The sequence below is a fragment of the Rhinoraja longicauda genome, chromosome 33, assembly GCF_053455715.1.
Source record: "Rhinoraja longicauda isolate Sanriku21f chromosome 33, sRhiLon1.1, whole genome shotgun sequence".
Taxonomy (NCBI): Eukaryota; Metazoa; Chordata; class Chondrichthyes; order Rajiformes; family Arhynchobatidae; genus Rhinoraja; species Rhinoraja longicauda.
In genome coordinates, this window is record NC_135985.1 from 19740713 (window position 1) to 19759054 (window position 18342).

Sequence of the window (18342 nt, forward strand, 5' to 3'; positions counted from 1 at the left end):
ATGTTACAGATTTCTTCTATTAAAATAGTAAACCACAGATCTGTTAAGTATTCATGCACTAGTATTGTACAATATAATTTCAAAGTCATACAGAATGTTTTTTATCTAAGTAGAGCAATTTGGAGAGAATCTAGTGAATGCACAATTGTTCCACCTAAATAAAGAAATATATCAGAATAGATGTCAATTCACCTACTAAAGCATAGATCCAATTAGCATCCAAAGTATTGGTAGTCAGAGAGAAGGATTTTCTCTGCATTTTTTTATCTTAACTATCGTACATTTATTTAACTATAAAAGATGACAGAATTCAAATGAAAGGGTAACTTTTATTAACTAGTTTGCAAACTGTGTTGGGTAATCATTTTTCAACAAGGAAGCACATCCTATTACTCTGCAAAATGCGTTATTTGCCAATCAAAAGTCTACTCAGCCCTTATAATAAATGTTAGAATGTGTAATTAGGATTATGTCTTAATTAGGTTGATGCATTGCTTTCATTCCTATCACTAATCCATAATAGTATAGAGCCAATGCAATAAATTTACATCTGATACATTAGTTTCATATACTTTAATGCTGACTCATAAAGTGTTAATATGTTAGATTCAGCGCTAATATATACGTGGATCAGCATTATGACACCAAAAATATTAGATTTAGCACACATTCGAATTCTAATACAAGATATAAATAACATAAATCTGGGGTGTATTTTTGTTCCTGTTTGTGCTTGGTGCTTAAAATTCAAACTTGTAGTCCCACGTTTAAGGAGACATTTTTCAAAACTTTTCCATGTCAGTTCAGCTGATTAAGATATTTGACTTGCAGACAGTAGCTTGTGTTGAGTTTGATTATCTTGTTAAGTATCAATTGGGAGACTTCCAACGATGTTAAAGAGGGGAAGAACTAACCAGACTTCCTTTTCTTTATTGCTTACCTCGAAACATAGGACGAGCTAAATCGTTATCTTCGTAAAAAAAATTGAATTGGGTAAATACCTGAACATTTACAAACAATGATCTTATTCAAAATGGTACTGACCTCAAAGAGAGGAATGGAGATCAGGAAGGCCAATCCAATAATCTCTAATACTAGACACTGCAGGAGGTGATGTGTGGCTTCCCAGTAGGCAGTTTCAGAGATCTGAGTTTGGCGGGAGCACCTTTATGCATGGATTTTACAGACAATCAGTGAAAGAAAATATAAAATCCTGATGAAGAATCTTAGTTGATTTTTCCCCTCTACTGGGGTGTCAGGTATGCCAGTTGATGTCTTCACTAAGATCCACATCGAAGATTTAGGAATGGAACCTCTAATCTTCCTAATTTGTATAGCTCTACCATAATCAGATGATTTATTTAGGACAAATGACAAAAGAGGGGTTGAGGGGGGATGGAGTGAGTGAGGGGGGAGGGATTGGGGGGGGACGGAGTGGGTGAGGGGGGGTTGGGGGATAAGGGGGGGATAGAGTGGGTGAGGGGGGGATGGAGGGGAGATAAGGGGGTTGAGGGGGGGATGGAGTGCGTGAGTGGGGGGGAGGGGGAGGCGGGGAGTGAGTGAGGGGAGGCGGGGAGTGAGTGAGGGGAGGGTGCTAGACCAATGCAGGAGAGGTTTGGGCCCAACGGGTCCACCCTCTTCTAGTTAATAAATAAATTCTGTATCAATTAAATTCTGATGCAATTTTTTGATTAGAACAGGTGTCAAGGGTTATGTGGAGAAGACAGGAAAATGGGGTTAGGAGGGAGAGATAGATCTCCAATGATTGAATAGCAGAGTAGACTTGATGTGCCGAATGGCCTAATTCTGCTCCTATCACCTAGAACCATATGACCTTATGAATTGAAAACACCAAGAACAAATAGCAATGAAATTACGCTTTGCATCTGCATATTGTCACATATTTTTATGACTAACACAGTCTAACCGGTAGCTTGAGCATTTCTGGTCAGCTGATTGGGCCACAGCTTTTGAGTTAACATTGACAACATGCAGAGCAGTAGGCAGTAACCACGACTTTCAAAAATTATTAATAAGACAGAGCTCAATTCCATGTGATTCCTAGAATCCTAGTCTAAAGAAGGGTCTCGACCCGAAACATCACCCATTCCTTCTCTCCAGAGATGCTGCCTGTCCGGCTGAGTTACTCCAGCATTTTGTGTCTATCTTCGATTTAAACCAGCATCTGCAGTTCTTTCCTTCACATGCAGAATAGTGATTCCAAGATACCTGAAATATAAGATTATTTAGGCATAGTCAGTGGCTGAAGTGATTTGATAGATTTAAAATGAACACAGCACGGTGGGCTTGCTGCGCCGGAGACCCGGGTTCGATCACGACTACGGGTGCTGTCTGCACGGAGTTTGTACGTCCTCCCCGAGGGTTTTCTCCGAGATCTTCGGTTTCCTCCCACACTCCGAAGATGTACAGGTTTGTAGGTTAATTGGCTTGGTATAAGTGTAAATTGTCCTTAGTGTGTGTAGGATAGTGTTAATGTATGGGGATCGCTGGTCAGTGAGGTCTCGGTGGACCGGTAAACTAAAAAGCTAAAACCTTAAGTGAGAAGAACTCGCATGTATATAGGTGTCATACATGTCCTTTTCATGATCTTCCAAGGAGTTTTAGAATTAACTAGACCAAGTGGACACGTTGGGCCCAAACCACTCCTGCATTGGTGCAGCACCCTCTCCTCCCCCCCTCCCCTAGGGTTGCCTCTTCTGCATTGGTGCAGCACCCTCTCCTCCCCCACTCCTCCTCCCTCCTCCACCCCCCCTCCCTCCCCCCTCCTCCACCCCCTCCCCTCCCTTTGTTCTGCGCACACGCGGATGCGGCAGCCATCTTACGTAAGTACCAGATCATCGGAACCCCAACTGCGCATGCGCGATTTAAAAAACTTTAAAATGTGAATAACTTAAAAAATATAACCGATTTCAATGAAACTTCTTCCATAGGACGATGGGGACAACGATGAGTAAGGTGGGCCTACAATTGTCGTGCTATCATGTACCGTTTTGGCTGTAGTTCAGGAACAAGCATATTCATATAGCAGCCAAATTGAAATGACTCCCACATGCCCAGTGTATGTGCTGGGAATTGTGTATAAATATTTAATATTGTGCAAGTGAAGAGTATAGACTCTGCAATTTACTATGGATTAGAAAATATCAAAACCACAATTGAATCTTGCAGTTTACGTCAACAAAATCTCTCACCAGAATTCATAAATTTTGATTATTGACATAATTTGTCATGAAGTATTCTGCATTTCTGAATTATCTTAATTAACACATTATTGCAGAACCACCTTGTCAAAACTATCACCATAAGATCTCTCACTCTCAGCTAATTGTTCTCATTGAAACATCACCAGACTAGCTTGTATTTATAGCTATACTTAGTTTTGTGTAGCATTTGCTCAAATAACAATTGGTACACCTTTAGAAAACACAAAAAGCTGCAGTAACTCAGCTGGACAGGCAGCATTTCTAGAGAAGGAATGGGTGACGTTTCGGGTGGAGACCCTTCTTCTGTACACCTTATTACATTAAAGGTGCCACAGAAACATAAATTATGGGAACATTCAATTCTATAAGAAGCATTTGAGGAGGAAATTTGACACGGTCATGTATGTATATATAGGTTAACTATAGTGGGCAGGATCTTGGACAATGCCAAGGCAGAGTATAGTAAGGAGATAGGGAGCTTAGTAATATGGTGTCAAGTCAATAACCTCTCCCTCAATGTCAGCTAAAGAAAAGAGCTGGCTATTGACTTCAGGAAGCATGGTGGAGTATATACCTAGTCTCCACTGAAATTGAAATGATCAATAGCTTCAGGTTACTAGGTGTCAATATCATCAATAATTTGACCTGGTCCAAGCACATCAATACTACGGTCAACAAAGCACATCAACACGTCCTTATAAATCTAAGGAAATTTGGCATGTCTTCAATGACTCATCAATTTCTGCAAATGCACCAAGGAAAGCACCCTATCCGGATGCATCACAGGTTGGTGTGGCAACTGCTCTGCGCAAGATCACGATAAAGAGCAGAGAGCTATGCTCTCAGCCCAGTCTATCACACAAATCAACTTCACACCATCGACTCTATCTATATTTCACACTGCCTTGGAAAAACAGCCAACATAATCAAGAACCACTCATATCCCGATCATTCACTCCTCTCCCTTCTCCTGTCGGTTGGACGATGCAAAACCCGTACCGCCAGATTCACGAACAGATTCTTTCTTGCTGTTATCAGTTTTCAATGCACCTTTCATATACTAACGATGTATTCACGAGCTTCCTATCTACCTCATTGCAGATTTTTAAAATCTGCATTTTCTCCGTAGCTATAACACTATATTCTACACTCTGCTTCCTTTCCTTGTTTGCACAACCTGTTATACTCATGTCTGGTATGGTTTGCTTGGATAGCATGCAAAACAATTCTTGGTACATGTGTCAAATAAACCAATTCTAATAGCTATATTCAGATGTGTTATTTTTCTGGTGTATAATTAATTCGCAGATGATTTCATTTCACTGAAATATAATGCAACACAAAAATGAAAATACAAAGACGGCATGTGTATGTTTATTAACATTGTCCACTTTAATTTGAGAGACCCCATCAGTGGAAAACGGAATAAATTTCCATTTAAATACACGATGTTAGCATCAAGTACTTGGAGTTCAGGTGCTTTATTAGTGTCACCGTTTCTCCACTCTGCCCAGAAAAGCACATCCTAGTGCAGCAAAGTACTTGAATGATGTGTGCTCATCACTGAAGATGTTTCAGAAGTGACATGATCAAAGATGGATCAAATAATTAATATATTTAGATGGGTAATATATGTTCCTGTCAAGGCATACTTCCCATACAGCCGTTTTGTGTCTCTGAAAATAATAGTGAATTTGTTTGGAACCAGCACTTTTGCATATTTACCTACGTTCATTACATTTTAGGCTGAACCCTGTTAAAAAATAATGAATCTTGGGGAACAGGCAATAATTAAGTAGGGCAATATATGTGCAAGACAAAATAGTTACAATCTTTGTATTCTCACAATCTTACTGCTCGTCTTTGCAATTGGAAAAGTGCCACAATAAATTATGTAATAATTCTTCCATCAGGTCGCTACTGTAGCTGAAGTGTGTTGCTGCTGAAGGAGATACAATTTATAGTGACATGGGTGATGATCAATTAGACTGTTTCAATCTGGATGGCATTAAGTTATGTAAGTATGGTTGCCAATGTCTCAGTCGAAAATGCGGTGATCGTTCTGTTGCTCCCAGACTTGAATTTTCAAGACCATATATAAAGCTTTAAAAGGTGTTATACGGGAAATCACTGAGCACAGAGTATTAAGCTTTACCCTGGTCCTATAGGAGTATCAGAGATCTGGCTGATCAAAGGTGGACTATACAAAAACCTGCTTGCTGGCCTGATTGCATCAAGCTTGCTTTCATTTCTTTCTCGCTCCTCCATTTTATGACTATCTACGAGAATACTTTGAAAACAGTCTACATTTCAAATGAATTTAAACCATTCTTTTATTTGATCCTCTAACATGACATTGCTCATTTAGGTACTATGACAATTTAGTATATATTTAGTATACAATTAGAGTATATATTTGCACTTCAAACAACTTTCAGTTATTTGATGAATCTTACTTTCTTAATCTAGACTGCAGAATTGTACAGGATGTGTAGGAAAAAACTGCAGATGTTGGTTTAAATCGAAGGTCGACACAAAATGCTGGAGTAACTCTGGAGAGAAGGAATGGTTGATGTTTCGGGTCTGAAGAAGGGTCTCGACCCGAAAAACGTCACCCATTCCTTCTCTCCAGAGATGCTGCCTGTCCCGCTGAGTTACTCCAGCATTTTGTAACATGTACCACAGAATTGTACATGTACTGTTTGTATGTTTGCAAATTATGCTGCTGGTTTGTCTTCAAAGTTTGACTGAATGGTGTGTGCTCATCACTGAAGATGTCTCAGAAGTGACAAGATCAAAGATGATTCGAGTAATTAATATGTTTGGAAGGAAAATATACTTCCATGTCAAGGAATTTCTCCCCAGGGTCTAAGAGGAAGGGTCTCGACTCAAAACGTCACCCATTCCTTCTCTCCCGAGATGCTGCCTAACCCGCTGAGTCACTCCAGCATTTTGTGTCTACCTTTGAATAGGAAGAAGTCGGGAGAGGTAGGTATGTAATCCTGAATTTAACCACAAAACCAAGTTCACATTTATTGGACTAATTTCCTGCCTGCAATCAGGCAGGTTGAGAGATTGGATGAGTCAAGTCAAGTCAACTTTATTTGTCACATACATATACAAGATGTGCAGTGAAATGAAAGTTGGACAGGAATGCCTGCAGCTAAGGAGACATATGAAGGCAAGAGCTTGGATTGATCAGAGTCATATAGTACGGAAACAGGCCCTTCAGCCCAACTTACCTATGCCAAACAAGATGCCCCATCTACACTAGTCCCACCTCCCCACAGTTGGCCCGCATCCCTCTAAACCTTACCTGAGAGGTAGGATCATAAGTAATGGGCTGTTGTGGGAGAGGCAAGGAAAATACATTAAAAAGACAGCAAAAAGATGCCGATTGCTTGGAATAGGAAGCAAACGTACTGTGGCCCGGGGAAGCATTCTTACTCCTCCTGTCCATAGGCATTGGTGGAAAAACATGTTGGTAAGAGATTCGGCTGTTCTCATTTTCTTTCAGCCATTGGGTCTCCAGAACTGCATGGAAATCTAAACAGTGGCCATTAATCGTAAAACCCAATTAACATTTGAGCCACATAACCATATCAAAATGTTTAAATTACTAATTTCTAATGAGTAGGTTATCCCACTGCCATGACTTTTATAAATAAGACAATTAAAATTCCCTCGAGGGCCATCCACAAAGTGTACCACTTATTTTTATGCTTACAATCGACATAAATAATATATATTTTTCAGCCCAAATGGCCAATTTCTTTCACTGGCAGCCTCCTTTTACCTCTCCAAACATTTATCAGATACGAAGAAATGCCTCAAAATGGCAATCAGCATCATCAAGGACCCACGGCACCCTAGCCATCCTCTCGTTTCACTCCTGCCATCGGGAAGAAGGTATAGGAATCTGTAAACTGTGACATCCAGTTCAGGAACAGCTTTTACCCAGCAATGATCAGGCAATTGAACACTACAAACTCCAACTAACTTAAAACTATGAACTGAATTGGTTGCACTTCAGGCTTTGTTTTGTACTATATTAGGTTTTTTAAAGTTCATTAAACTTTTTTCATTTGTTTGTCGTTTGTAAGGTTATCTTTTGATTATTGTGTTTACAAACCTGTTGTGCTGATGCAAGTAAGAATTTCATTGTTCTGTTTCGGTACATATGATAATTAAAAACTCTTGACGCATGACTCTTGATTGTAGTAGTGGGTAGAAAGCTGGGTTTCCAACCCAAAACGTCTCTTTATCCATTCCCTCCATAAATACTGTCTCACTGGCTGAGTTATTCCAGTACTTTGTGTTTTCCTCAAGATTCTAGCATCTTCAGTTCCTTGTGACTTCAATGAGAATCTATGGAGAAGGTTATCTGGTTTATTTAGAGCACACGGAGTATTCAAAAAAGTGTACAGAATCAACACCTACCACAGATGAGCAGGACAGACACATCTGGTTCCTGCTATTTCACTTTAGGATTACACAAGCTAGCTGGAAATATGCAAAATGATTATTTTAATGTTGACGATGACCTTCAGCAGCTCATTTGGACCTCTTGTGAATACTGTTGATTTAAACGCTTACATAAATGTTATAGAATACGTATACATGTATCACTGTGAGAAAGTTGCATTTTTGCCAATGACTAAAACTGTAAAAGTTTAGAAAGTTTCTTATGAAATTTTTAATTAGCTGTTTCAGGCATCACAGTGTAAAGTTCTACTTCAAGCAATTTTGTACTCATGGTATTGTACCGCATAGCCTGAGGGACAATGGCATGTTTATATTTTGCAAAAATTAGACAAGACCAGGAGACACAAGAGGCAGCAGGACCTGGGATCTTGAACAAAAAATAAGTTGCTGGAGAAACTTAGTAGGCCAGGCAGCTTCTGTGGAGGGACGCACAGATGATGTTTCGGGTCAGAACTCTTCCAACTATGGTGGTTTTAATATCCAGATGATATTCACTGTGACACATTGGTAGCAGTTGTCACCAAGTCAGAACGTTTTGATCTCAAGTCCCACACTTAAAGCTTTAACTCATTAACAATCTCCCAGATGTTCTAGTGGCCAGAAATCCCAGGGTGACGGAGGAAATGAAGGAAATTCACATTTGGCAGGAAATGATGTTGGGTAGACTGATGAGACTGAAGGCTGATAAATCCCCAGGGCCTGATGGTCTGCATCCCAGGGTACTTAAGGAGGTGGCTCTAGAAATCATGGACGCATTGGTGATCATTTTGCAATGTTCTATAGATTCAGGATCAGTTCCTGTGGATTGGAGGGTAGCTAATGTTATCCCACTTTTTAAGAAAGGAGAGAGAGAGAAAACAGGAAATTATAGACTAGTTAGTCTGACATCAGTGGTGGGGAAGATGCTGGAGTCAATTATAAAAGACGAAATTGCGGAGCATTTGGATAGCAGTAACAGGATCGTTGCGAGTCAGCATGGATTTACAAAGGGGAAATCATGCATGACTAATCTTCTGGAATTTTTTGAGGATGCAACTAGGAAAATGGACAGGGGAGAGCCGGTGGATGTAGTGCCCCATGACTTTCAGAAAGCCTTCGACAAGGTCCCACATAGGAGATTAGTGTGCAAAATTAGAGCACATGGTATTGGGGGTAGGGTACTGACATGGATAGAAAATTGGTTGGGAGACAGAAAGCAAAGAGTGGGGATAAATGGGTCCCTTTCAGAATGGCAGGCAGTGACTGGTGGGGTACCGCAAGGCTCGGTGCTGGGACCGCAGCGATTTACAATATACCTTAATGACTTGGATGAAGGGATTAAAGGTAACATTAGCAAATTTGCAGATGACACAAAGCTGGGTGGCAGTGTGAACTGTGAGGAAGATGCTATGAGGTTGCAGGGTGACTTGGACAGTCTGTGTGAGTGGGCGGATGCATGGCAATTGCAGTTTAATGTGGATATGTGTGAGGTCATCCACTTTGGTGGTAAGAATAGGAAGGCAGAGTATTATCTGAATGGTGTCAAGTTAGGAAAAGCGGACGTACAACGAGATCTGGGTGTCCTAGTGCATCAGTCACTGAAAGGAAGCATGCAGGTACAGCAGGCAGTGAAGAAAGCCAATGGAATGTTGGCCTTCATAACAAGGGGAGTCGAGTATAGGAGCAAAGAGGTCCTTCTGCAGTTGTACAGGGCCCTAGTGAGACCACACCTGGAGTACTGTGTGCAGTTTTGGTCTCGAAATTTGAGGAAGGATATTCTTGCTATTGAGGGCGTGCAGTGTAGGTTTACTAGGTTAATTCCCGGAATGGCTGGACTGTCATATGTTGAAAGACTGAAGTGACTAGGCTTGTATAGACTGGAATTTAGAAGGATGAGAGGGGATCTTATTGAAACACAGTTTAAGAATAAGGGGTAGGCCATTTAGAACAGAGATGAGGAAAAACTTTGTAAAGTTGTAAATCTGTGGAATTCTCTGCCTCAGAAGGCAGTGGAGGTCAGTTCTCTGAATGCTTTCAAGAGAGAGCTAGTTAAACTGTTACAATTTGCAAAACTGTTACAATTTGTTTAGTTGGGTTGCTGTTGTTTAAATTAATTAAATTATTGCATCGTATGGGAGGCGCATTCCAAATCTCGTTGTACCCCTGTACAATGACAATAAAGATATATTGTATTGTAGATAGAGTTCTTAAGGAGGTGGTATGGGGAGAAGGCAAGAACGGGGTACTGATTGAGAATGATCAGCCATGATCACATTGAATGGTGGTTCGAAAGACCGAATGGCACCTATTGTCTATTGATACACCATGACATACCTTGGAATTCAGCTCTGAAATATTGAATTGAAATCCTATTCTCCCTCAAGTAAACATAAAAGTTTACAAGACATTATTGAAGAGCAGAGAAGTTCTCCAAAATTATTAAAGCACATTATTCAATTGCATTGCTCCTTGTGGGACTTTGCTGAGTTTCCACCATGAAAAGTGTGACTGCACTTCGAAAGTCAATGCTGTTGTGAAATGCTATAGTCTTGGGGCTATGAAAGAAGCTACGTAAATCTTTTTGTATACTTTGTTCTAACAAAATGTCGTCGATCTGAAACATACTTCCATGGCACAGATGCAAAATGTATCTATTTTCTCTTCATATAACCTGTTAACTATATGTAAATATTCAAAAAAGTCACTGAAAACATCAAAAATAGCATCACAAAGTATTCGAACAATAAGATGTTTTTGAACAATAATCACTATTCTGCAAGTGAACACAACTATCAATTTGCACATAAGGTTAACAAAGGGCAAATTAGATGAGAGAATCAATTAATCGTTTTTCTGTTGTAGGAGAAATGTTAGGTAGGATAATTATCTGTTCTTTGTACTGTGCTGATGGAATCTTTATTTCCACTCTAATGATCAGGCTAATGCTTTGTCTTAAGAATAGCATCTCTGTGTCTTTACCGCATTCCCTTAGTATTGCTAAGGGTCAGTCAATTCTAAACAAACCGAAGGAAAGCATGTGGTAAAAAAAAAAGCAAAATACTGCAGACACACCAAATCTGAACTGTGCAGAAGTCAGCCAGCATCTGTGAAGAAATAGATTTAAAATCGACACAAGAGAATGTCACTGGTTAATGATCTATTATCATAAGTCAATTTGTTGCTATTCAAATGGCTTAACAGTGAAATATTCTCAATGATGAAAGGCCATTTGGTCCAACTAGCTCATCGCTTCATAAAAATCAATGTGCTTCTTGGCACACCATCTGTCATTACTCATCTTTATTAAACATTAATCTGTCAAATCTGCCTGAACCATGAGTGGGGGGAATGTAATATCATCCTTATTAAAAACAGGATGAAAGGAAGCGTGGTTATGCTAGTTATGGCTTGTAGGTGTTGGCTGACAGCCTATACCTTGAAAAAGCGAAGACAGACCACGTGAAGCTGACAGCAGGGTGGAAATTGGCAGCAGAGGCAATGTGAAAGTAAGAGGGTAACAGAGTGTGACTAAAACAATGTTCAACATATGCCAAAGATGCTCAATATATATATATATATATATATATATTTAAAAAGTTCAGTGTATATATATGCTTGTGTGTGTGTGTATATAGACTGAACTTTTTTCATGTTTATTATACTGTTTAAAGTGTACTATGTGCACATATTCTGTTCTGTTTTGCTGCTGCAAGTAAGAATTTCATTGTTTAGTTTAGTTTTTAGTTCCCCGAAGATCTGAGAAAACCCACGCTGAAACAGGGAGAATGTAAAGTCCGTACAGACAGCACCAGTAGTCAGGATCGAACCCGGGTCTCTGGCGCTGCAAGCGCTCTAAGGCTGCAACTCTACGCTGCACCATGTCTGGGACAAATGACAATAAAACACTCTTGACTCACTGGTTTCACATAATAATAATTTTATTTGGAAGTTAACCTGTCCATTTTTGTACTTGCTGTGATTGCAAAACAATGACATGACTATGATACTTTACTGTCACATGTACAGTAAAATGTTTGTTTTTGCATAAGATACACAAAGAACGCAGAGTCGCCATGTATGTTTAGGAAGGAACTGCAGTAATTCGAGTTTGCTGTACCTTTATTGGTACACGTGACAATAAACAGACCTTTGAAGAAACCGCAGATGCTGGTTTACTACAGTAACTCAGCAGGATAGGCAGCATCTCTGGAGAGAAGGAACGGGTGACGTTTTGGGTCGAGTCAGTCTAAAGAAGGGTCTCGGCCCAAAACGTCACGTCTCTTCGGTGATGCTGCCAATCCTGCTTTTTGTGTCGAGCCATGTTTTCGGCTTTTCTTTAGTTTAGTTCATTTATTGTCACGTGTACTGAGGTACAGTGAAAAGCTTTTGTTCCATGCTATCCAGTCAGCAGAAAGACAGTACATGATTACAATTGAGCTTATATGGGATAACGTTTAGTGCAAGGTAAATCCAGCAAAGTCCGATCAAGGATAGCCCGAGCTTTTCCGGTATATATCAACCCAGAAAATGTAGCATATTTTTTCTCCTTTCCACGCTTCAACTGGACATGCAGCAATGATTATTTCTTCTGTTGCACTGGTGGCATCTTCTGCACATGCTGCAATGGGCACCATGTCTGCGCCACCTGCCTGCCGCCGGGAGTGGGGGGGGTGATGGACAGACGGCCTGCGCTCTAGCCCCACCCCCTGGCAGGCCGGCCCCGCCCACCCGCGGTCACCGACCGCACTTAATTGGCCCAGCCCAGCCCCTCCCCCCTCCTGCCAATCACACCCGCGCCGCGCGACACCGGCCGTTCGTCAAGTTCGGTCCAACAGCGGCTTGTGGGTTAAATAAAAACTCCGAGAAAGCCAGCGGCTGTGCGAACACACCTCGTCTCAAGTTTCAGCTTCCCTAAGAAATCTTCCCAGTGAGGAGAAATGTGCCTGGCTCTACCGCAACATATGATCAAAGCAAGGCAGCGTTTGATTTGATCATGCATGCATTTTTTCCAAACTGAGGCTGCACCGAGATAAAAAGATTTAAAGGACTTTCCTATCGGATTCCCTTCGGGTGCAGGTGGGTGTGCATGAGGTGCAGTTACTTCTGTCGGCCTTACCTGCTCTTGGTGCGGTTTACCGGTGGCCGTTGGCGTCTGACGAGCCCGCGCCGCGACCGCGAGCGTCGCTACTGTCCCGCCCCTTTCGCCGACTCCCATTGGCTGAGCGGGTGCGTGACGCGCACTTGGGGTCCGCGCCCGCGGATTGGCCGCTCAGCTGTCCATTAACCGGCCGGGGGGAGGGGAAGGGGCAATGCGCATGCGTGCTTCCTCCCCTCCCCACACCCCCCCCCCCCACGCTGGGGCTGACTGTGGGTGCAGTTGGCAGGCAAGCTTGTTCCTGCCCGCCCGCTCGGTTGGCAACACACGTAGAGTTGGCAACCTCGGCCAGCCTGCTGTTTCCTGTGTGCGGATACCTCCTTTTGTACTCCTACGAATTTTAACATTCCGCCAAAATCCTGCACTTGTGCGCCAGGATGAAAAACCTGAAGTAAAACAAACCACTTGGTGTCAAAATTCCATTGATACTGTTGTGATGGTCGAACACATCCTGTGGAACTGCAATGTAAGATATTTGCTTTTTTTAAAAATTGAAAATACCTCTGAAGCCAGTTTCTCTGAAAACCAGCAGTTCAACATTCGCCCACAAGTAGTGGTTTTCGTTCCATTTTCTCCCGTATGCTACGGTTCGCTTATCTGGTGAAAAGGAATTAGATTTTAAGATGGTGCATGTTGAATACCAACATTTCAAGTTCGTTATCTTGTTCCAAATGATTTGTTGATACGGACATTTCGTCAGGCATGTAATAAGAGAGCAGTTTTTTTGTTTGCTTTTTTTTTTTAAAGAGAAGCCTCCTAGAACAATATTATCTTACCAAATAGTAACTTCAGGTTCTTCTATTTATTATCTCGCCCGATGTGTTATCGGAAATCTGTAAGATAAAGTATGTTGTAGAACGAACTTGTGTGGCTTCAAATACGATTTTAAATATCGGCTTCTTGACACATTTTGAAGGTGGTCAAGAACAAAACGAGCACACCATAATTTAAACTGTTTTAAGAGCCCAAGTTTAAAGTCCCCCATTCTCGAAGAATGAAGATTGAGCACTCGAAAGTTGCTGCCGAGATTCCAACTCTTGTTAACGTTATCTATAATAGAATGTTGTAAATATAAATTTTATTGTAATCGGTGAATTTTGTTGACATTGAGTTATGAATAATGTCATGGGTATTACACTAAGGCATAACTATATGTTTACTTTATAGTTTGCATTTGACAAAACACTCATTGGTACAATGTTATTTATCATGATTTGTGCGAAGATGGGGGATTGTGCACTGCATATTTTCAGGTGGGTGAGATATATGTTGGTTGTTTAGACAATATCAGGTAGGGAATTTGACAAGATCTATATTGGTACTATATTTTGGCATTTATTTAAGTGGAACTTCTTGAGTAGATTATAGAAATGTCTTTAGAAAATATTGTTGTGATGCAGTGTGTGGATTAGACTCTACGTGGGGATCATTCAGTTACATCAAATCGATTTTGACATTTAACTGACAAGGGACTTGACCATAGTGTGTTTTGAACTTATTTCTGGGAAAAGATTTGATTTATTTTGAAGGCATCTTTCATTGTGTATATTTGGGTTTTGTGACTAAATGTAATGAGTGTTTATTTGATTTGTTTTGGAGAAGACCAAGGGAAAACAGACTTTTTAAAGTTGGGTAAATGGACGGTGTTATTCTTGATTTGAAATTGATTATTTATTTCTGTTCATTGTACTACATTAACCATGCAACTGAGAGGCTGTTAATTTAATATGAACATGACTGATTTGCAGAGCTTGAAAATCAGAACAATATGACAGCCAATTGCTTACTGTTCTTAATCAATAATTCAACCATGATCCCTCTGTCAAATGTTACGTTTTGAACGCCATATATTAGGCATTACAACCTCAATACCAGCTCCCCCCAGCCCGCCTTCACAGGTGTTAGTAGAAGAATCGTCAAAATGTACTGTTCAAAGTCCTGTTGGTTGAAATTCTATTAATAATTAAGAATAATTTCTTTCAAATTAAGTAGATTTTAAGTTAGTGTGCTTTATAGGATACACTTTGGATTTGCTTTTCGATATAGTTCAAGCTATTAGACTGCAGATTTGACATGTGATCTGTATACTGCGGAGATAAAGCTGAGCAATAATTTGAACTAAACTGTGCACAATTGTGTATCTGAGTTGCTATTTACATTTGCAGATTTCAAAAGAACACATTTTGGATTTAATATAGGGATAGTTCTAGAATGGTTTTTTTTAGATGGTGTTCCCATATATTATTTCTCGCATGGATACAAGTACTCTTTTTTTTCTACGTACCAAACTCAACTGAGGGCAATGGGTGTTATAATATGATATTTGTATGCAGAAGAATGTGGCAAGGTTTATGCTGGATAAATAGAAATGTGGGCAGAACAAATTGAATTTGCTTTCTTTTTAAGTACTTTTTGAGGATAACATCACAAATTACTTTCAGATAATTCAAGAGGTGTTGGGGTTAGAAAATTAGTTTCTGGTGTGGGTGTAGAGAAATTAGAAACTAATATGACGATTGCCTGAGTGTATTTGGTTATGTGATCACTGATAATTGTTGCAATATGCAACGGTAAAAATAATTAACATCTGTCGACATCTGCAGTGATAGAAATTATGGCATTCAGGATGTTGCCAGATAGTGCAAGCCTGTGGAATGCATTGGTTAATTTACGCCAGTGTCATGTTACGGACATTTTATTCTCGTAACTTATTTGCAGCTTATCACATAACTTGTCACTAACCAGTTCGCTTTGCATACTATTGTCTTTTATTAGATTCATAGATGTATGGCACAGAAACATGCCCATATCCTTCTAAACCTTCCATACCCATGTCTAAATGTTTTTTTAAAATGGTGCAATTGTACCTTCACAGTTTCCACGGGCAGCTTATTCCATGTGTCTACTACCTTTGTCAGAAAATGTTGCCCCTCGTGTCCCCTTGTTAATATCTTCCCCCTCTCACCTTAAATCTATGCCGTCTAGTTTTAGACCCCCCTACACTGGGGAAAAAGGACTATAACCATCTATCTTACCAACACACTTCATAATTTTCAATATCTCTATAGCCCTGAACCTCCTAAGCTCCAGGGAAAACAGTCCCAGCTTCTTGTAATTCAAGCCTTCCAGACCTGGTAACATCCTCGTAATCTTTTCTTCACCCCTTCCAGTATAATGACATTCTTCCTGTAGTTGGGCGATCAGACTACAGATAACAAGTACTCGTACTGCAAATAATTGTACTGTGAGTCCTGGGGGCTCGCCAATGATTTGTAAAGATGTAATGTGATGTCCCAATCCTTGTACTCAATGCCCTCATTGATGAAGGAAAATACATCAAATGTCTTCTTCAGCACCCTGTTTCAGGGTGTGGCACTTACAGGGAACTGTGTACCTGCATCCCTAGGACTCTGTTCTGCACTCTTTCCAAGGTCCTACCATTTACTGTGCGTCTTGCCCTGGTTTAACTTGACAAAGTGCATACCTCACACTAGTCCGAGTTCAATTCCATTTCTTAGACACCTTCCCCAGTTTATCTAGATCATATTATAGTCTTATAACCTTACTGTCCACAATACCATCAATTTTGGTGTCATCTGCAAACTAATGAACCATGTTAATAACATTTTCATCAAAATCATTGATATAGGTGACAAACAACAGTGACCAAGCACTGATTCCTGCAGCAAACCATTGGTCACAGGCCTACAATCTGAATAACAAACCTCCCCGACCACCCTCTGATTTCTTCCACTACGCCAAAACAAGCTGCCAGAGGAGGTAGTTGAGGCAGGTACCATAACTTCATTTAAAAGACATTTGGCCAGGTACCCGGATAGGAAAGGTTTTGAGGCATAAGGGTCAAACACAGACAGGTGGGACTAGTGTAGATGGGCATCTTAGTCCGTGTGGGCAAATTGGAACGAAAGGCTTGTTTCCATGCTGTATGACTTGCTATGTGGGATCTGGTCAAAGAAATGTTTAAACCATTTCTTATAATTTCACTTTTAAAATCTACTATTATCGTTACAGGATTAGCAAAGGCAGGTTCAAGCAGGAAGAAATGCTTTGAGACTATTATATATTCTCGCATTAAATTAAGTCATAAGTATAGTTGAAATGCTCTAATCTTTCTTGGTATAAAATGTAACAATCAACTAAAAAGTATAAAGGGGGAAGGTTGACAGAGTACATTAGCAAGAAATACAAAAGTCTTTCTACCATGTACAGTTATACATTTATTTAAAATAGAGCAGCAAACCTTTTGGAGATAAGTGAGTGAAATTACAATGGCGAGTAAAGAAATTGCTCCAGCATTAAATATTTTTTTCCATCTGTTGCCTCTGTGGAGGATATAATAACTAGCAGAGATAAAGGGAAATTTGTTATCTAATGACAGCGAGGGACTTGAAGTAATTAATATCATCGAAAGGAAAATACATAAATTAAGAGAATTAAAATCTGATAAATGTCCTGGAGCTGATGGCCTGCATCCCATGGTTCTAAAAAAGCTGGCTACTCAATGTGGATGCATTAGTGATCACCTTCCAACATTCCTTGGATCCTGGAACACTGCCAGCTGATTGGAATGTAGCAAATGTAATGCTGCTATTTAAGAAAGGGACGAGAGAGGGAACTAGAGTAGAAAAGAAAATGCAGTTGCTGGAAATCTAAAACACACAACCCTGAAAGCACATGCAACTTGAGCAAAGTTGACTTTTCTGATCAAACACCATTCATCGGAACTGGAAAACTGAGAAAACAAGTCTGTTTTGATTGTGGAGAGAGACAGTAATGGTGCTTGTGATAGGGTACAGAACAAAGTTGATTATTGCTTTAAAAAAACCCCCAGCTAAACCCCATCTTTGGAGCGGGAGGGGCATGGGTGGTTATCTATAGCTATGTTTATAGACAATAGGTGCAGGAGTAGGCCATTCGGCCCTTCGAGCCAGCAATGTGATCATGGCTGATCATTCTCAATCCGTACCCCATTCCTGCCTTCTCCCCATACCCCCTGACACCGCTATCCTTAAGAGCTCTATCTAGCTCTCTCTTGAATGCATTCAGAGAATTGGCCTCCACTGCCTTCTGAGGCAGAGAATTCCATGTTTATAATGTAGGAAAGAACTGCAGATGCTGGTTTAAATCGAAGGTAGACACAAAATGCTGGAGTAACTCAGCGGGACAGGCAGCATCTCTGGAGTGAAGGAATCGGCGACGTTTCGGGTCGAGACCCTTCTTTAGACTGATGTCAGAGGATTGGGACCCAACAGTCTTTCCAGGTGAGGCAGAGGTTCACTTGCACCTCCTCCAACCTCATCTACTGTATCCGCTGTTCCAGGTGTCAACTTCTATACATCGGCGAGAACAAGTCCAGGCTCGGCAATCGTTTAGCTGAACACCTTCACTCAGTCCGCCTTAACCCCACCTGATCTCTTGGTTGCTCAATGCTTCAACTCCCCCTCCCATTCCCAATCTGACCTTTCTGTCCTGGGCCTC

General features: G+C 40.6%; 1 protein-coding gene and 1 long non-coding RNA gene across 5 annotated transcripts in view; one reads left to right on the forward strand and one right to left on the reverse strand.

Moving 5' to 3' along the window:
• The window catches only part of LOC144609156 (D-glucuronyl C5-epimerase-like), a 97881-nt gene that overhangs the window by 12686 nt on the left and 66853 nt on the right, over positions 1–18342 (forward strand). The window contains exon 1 of one of the 4 annotated variants that reach the window (XM_078427583.1): positions 12502–12764. The exons of 1 other annotated variant lie outside the window; for it this stretch is intronic. Coding sequence is in view for 1 of the 3 variants with exons in the window: in XM_078427582.1 (XP_078283708.1) it covers positions 13308–13309 (2 nt within the window). In the remaining 2 variants the exon portion in view is untranslated. Of the gene's footprint in view, positions 1–12501; positions 12765–13045; positions 13310–13553; positions 13689–18342 lie in introns of those variants that run through there. 2 more of the 4 variants (XM_078427582.1, XM_078427584.1) reach the window with 2 other exon arrangements.
• On the reverse strand, positions 347–13089 carry LOC144609159 (uncharacterized). The gene is made up of 3 exons (XR_013549293.1): positions 12805–13089; positions 7357–7592; positions 347–2229 (listed from the first exon to the last, which is right to left on the reverse strand). It is a non-coding gene; the product is annotated as an uncharacterized LOC144609159 (long non-coding RNA).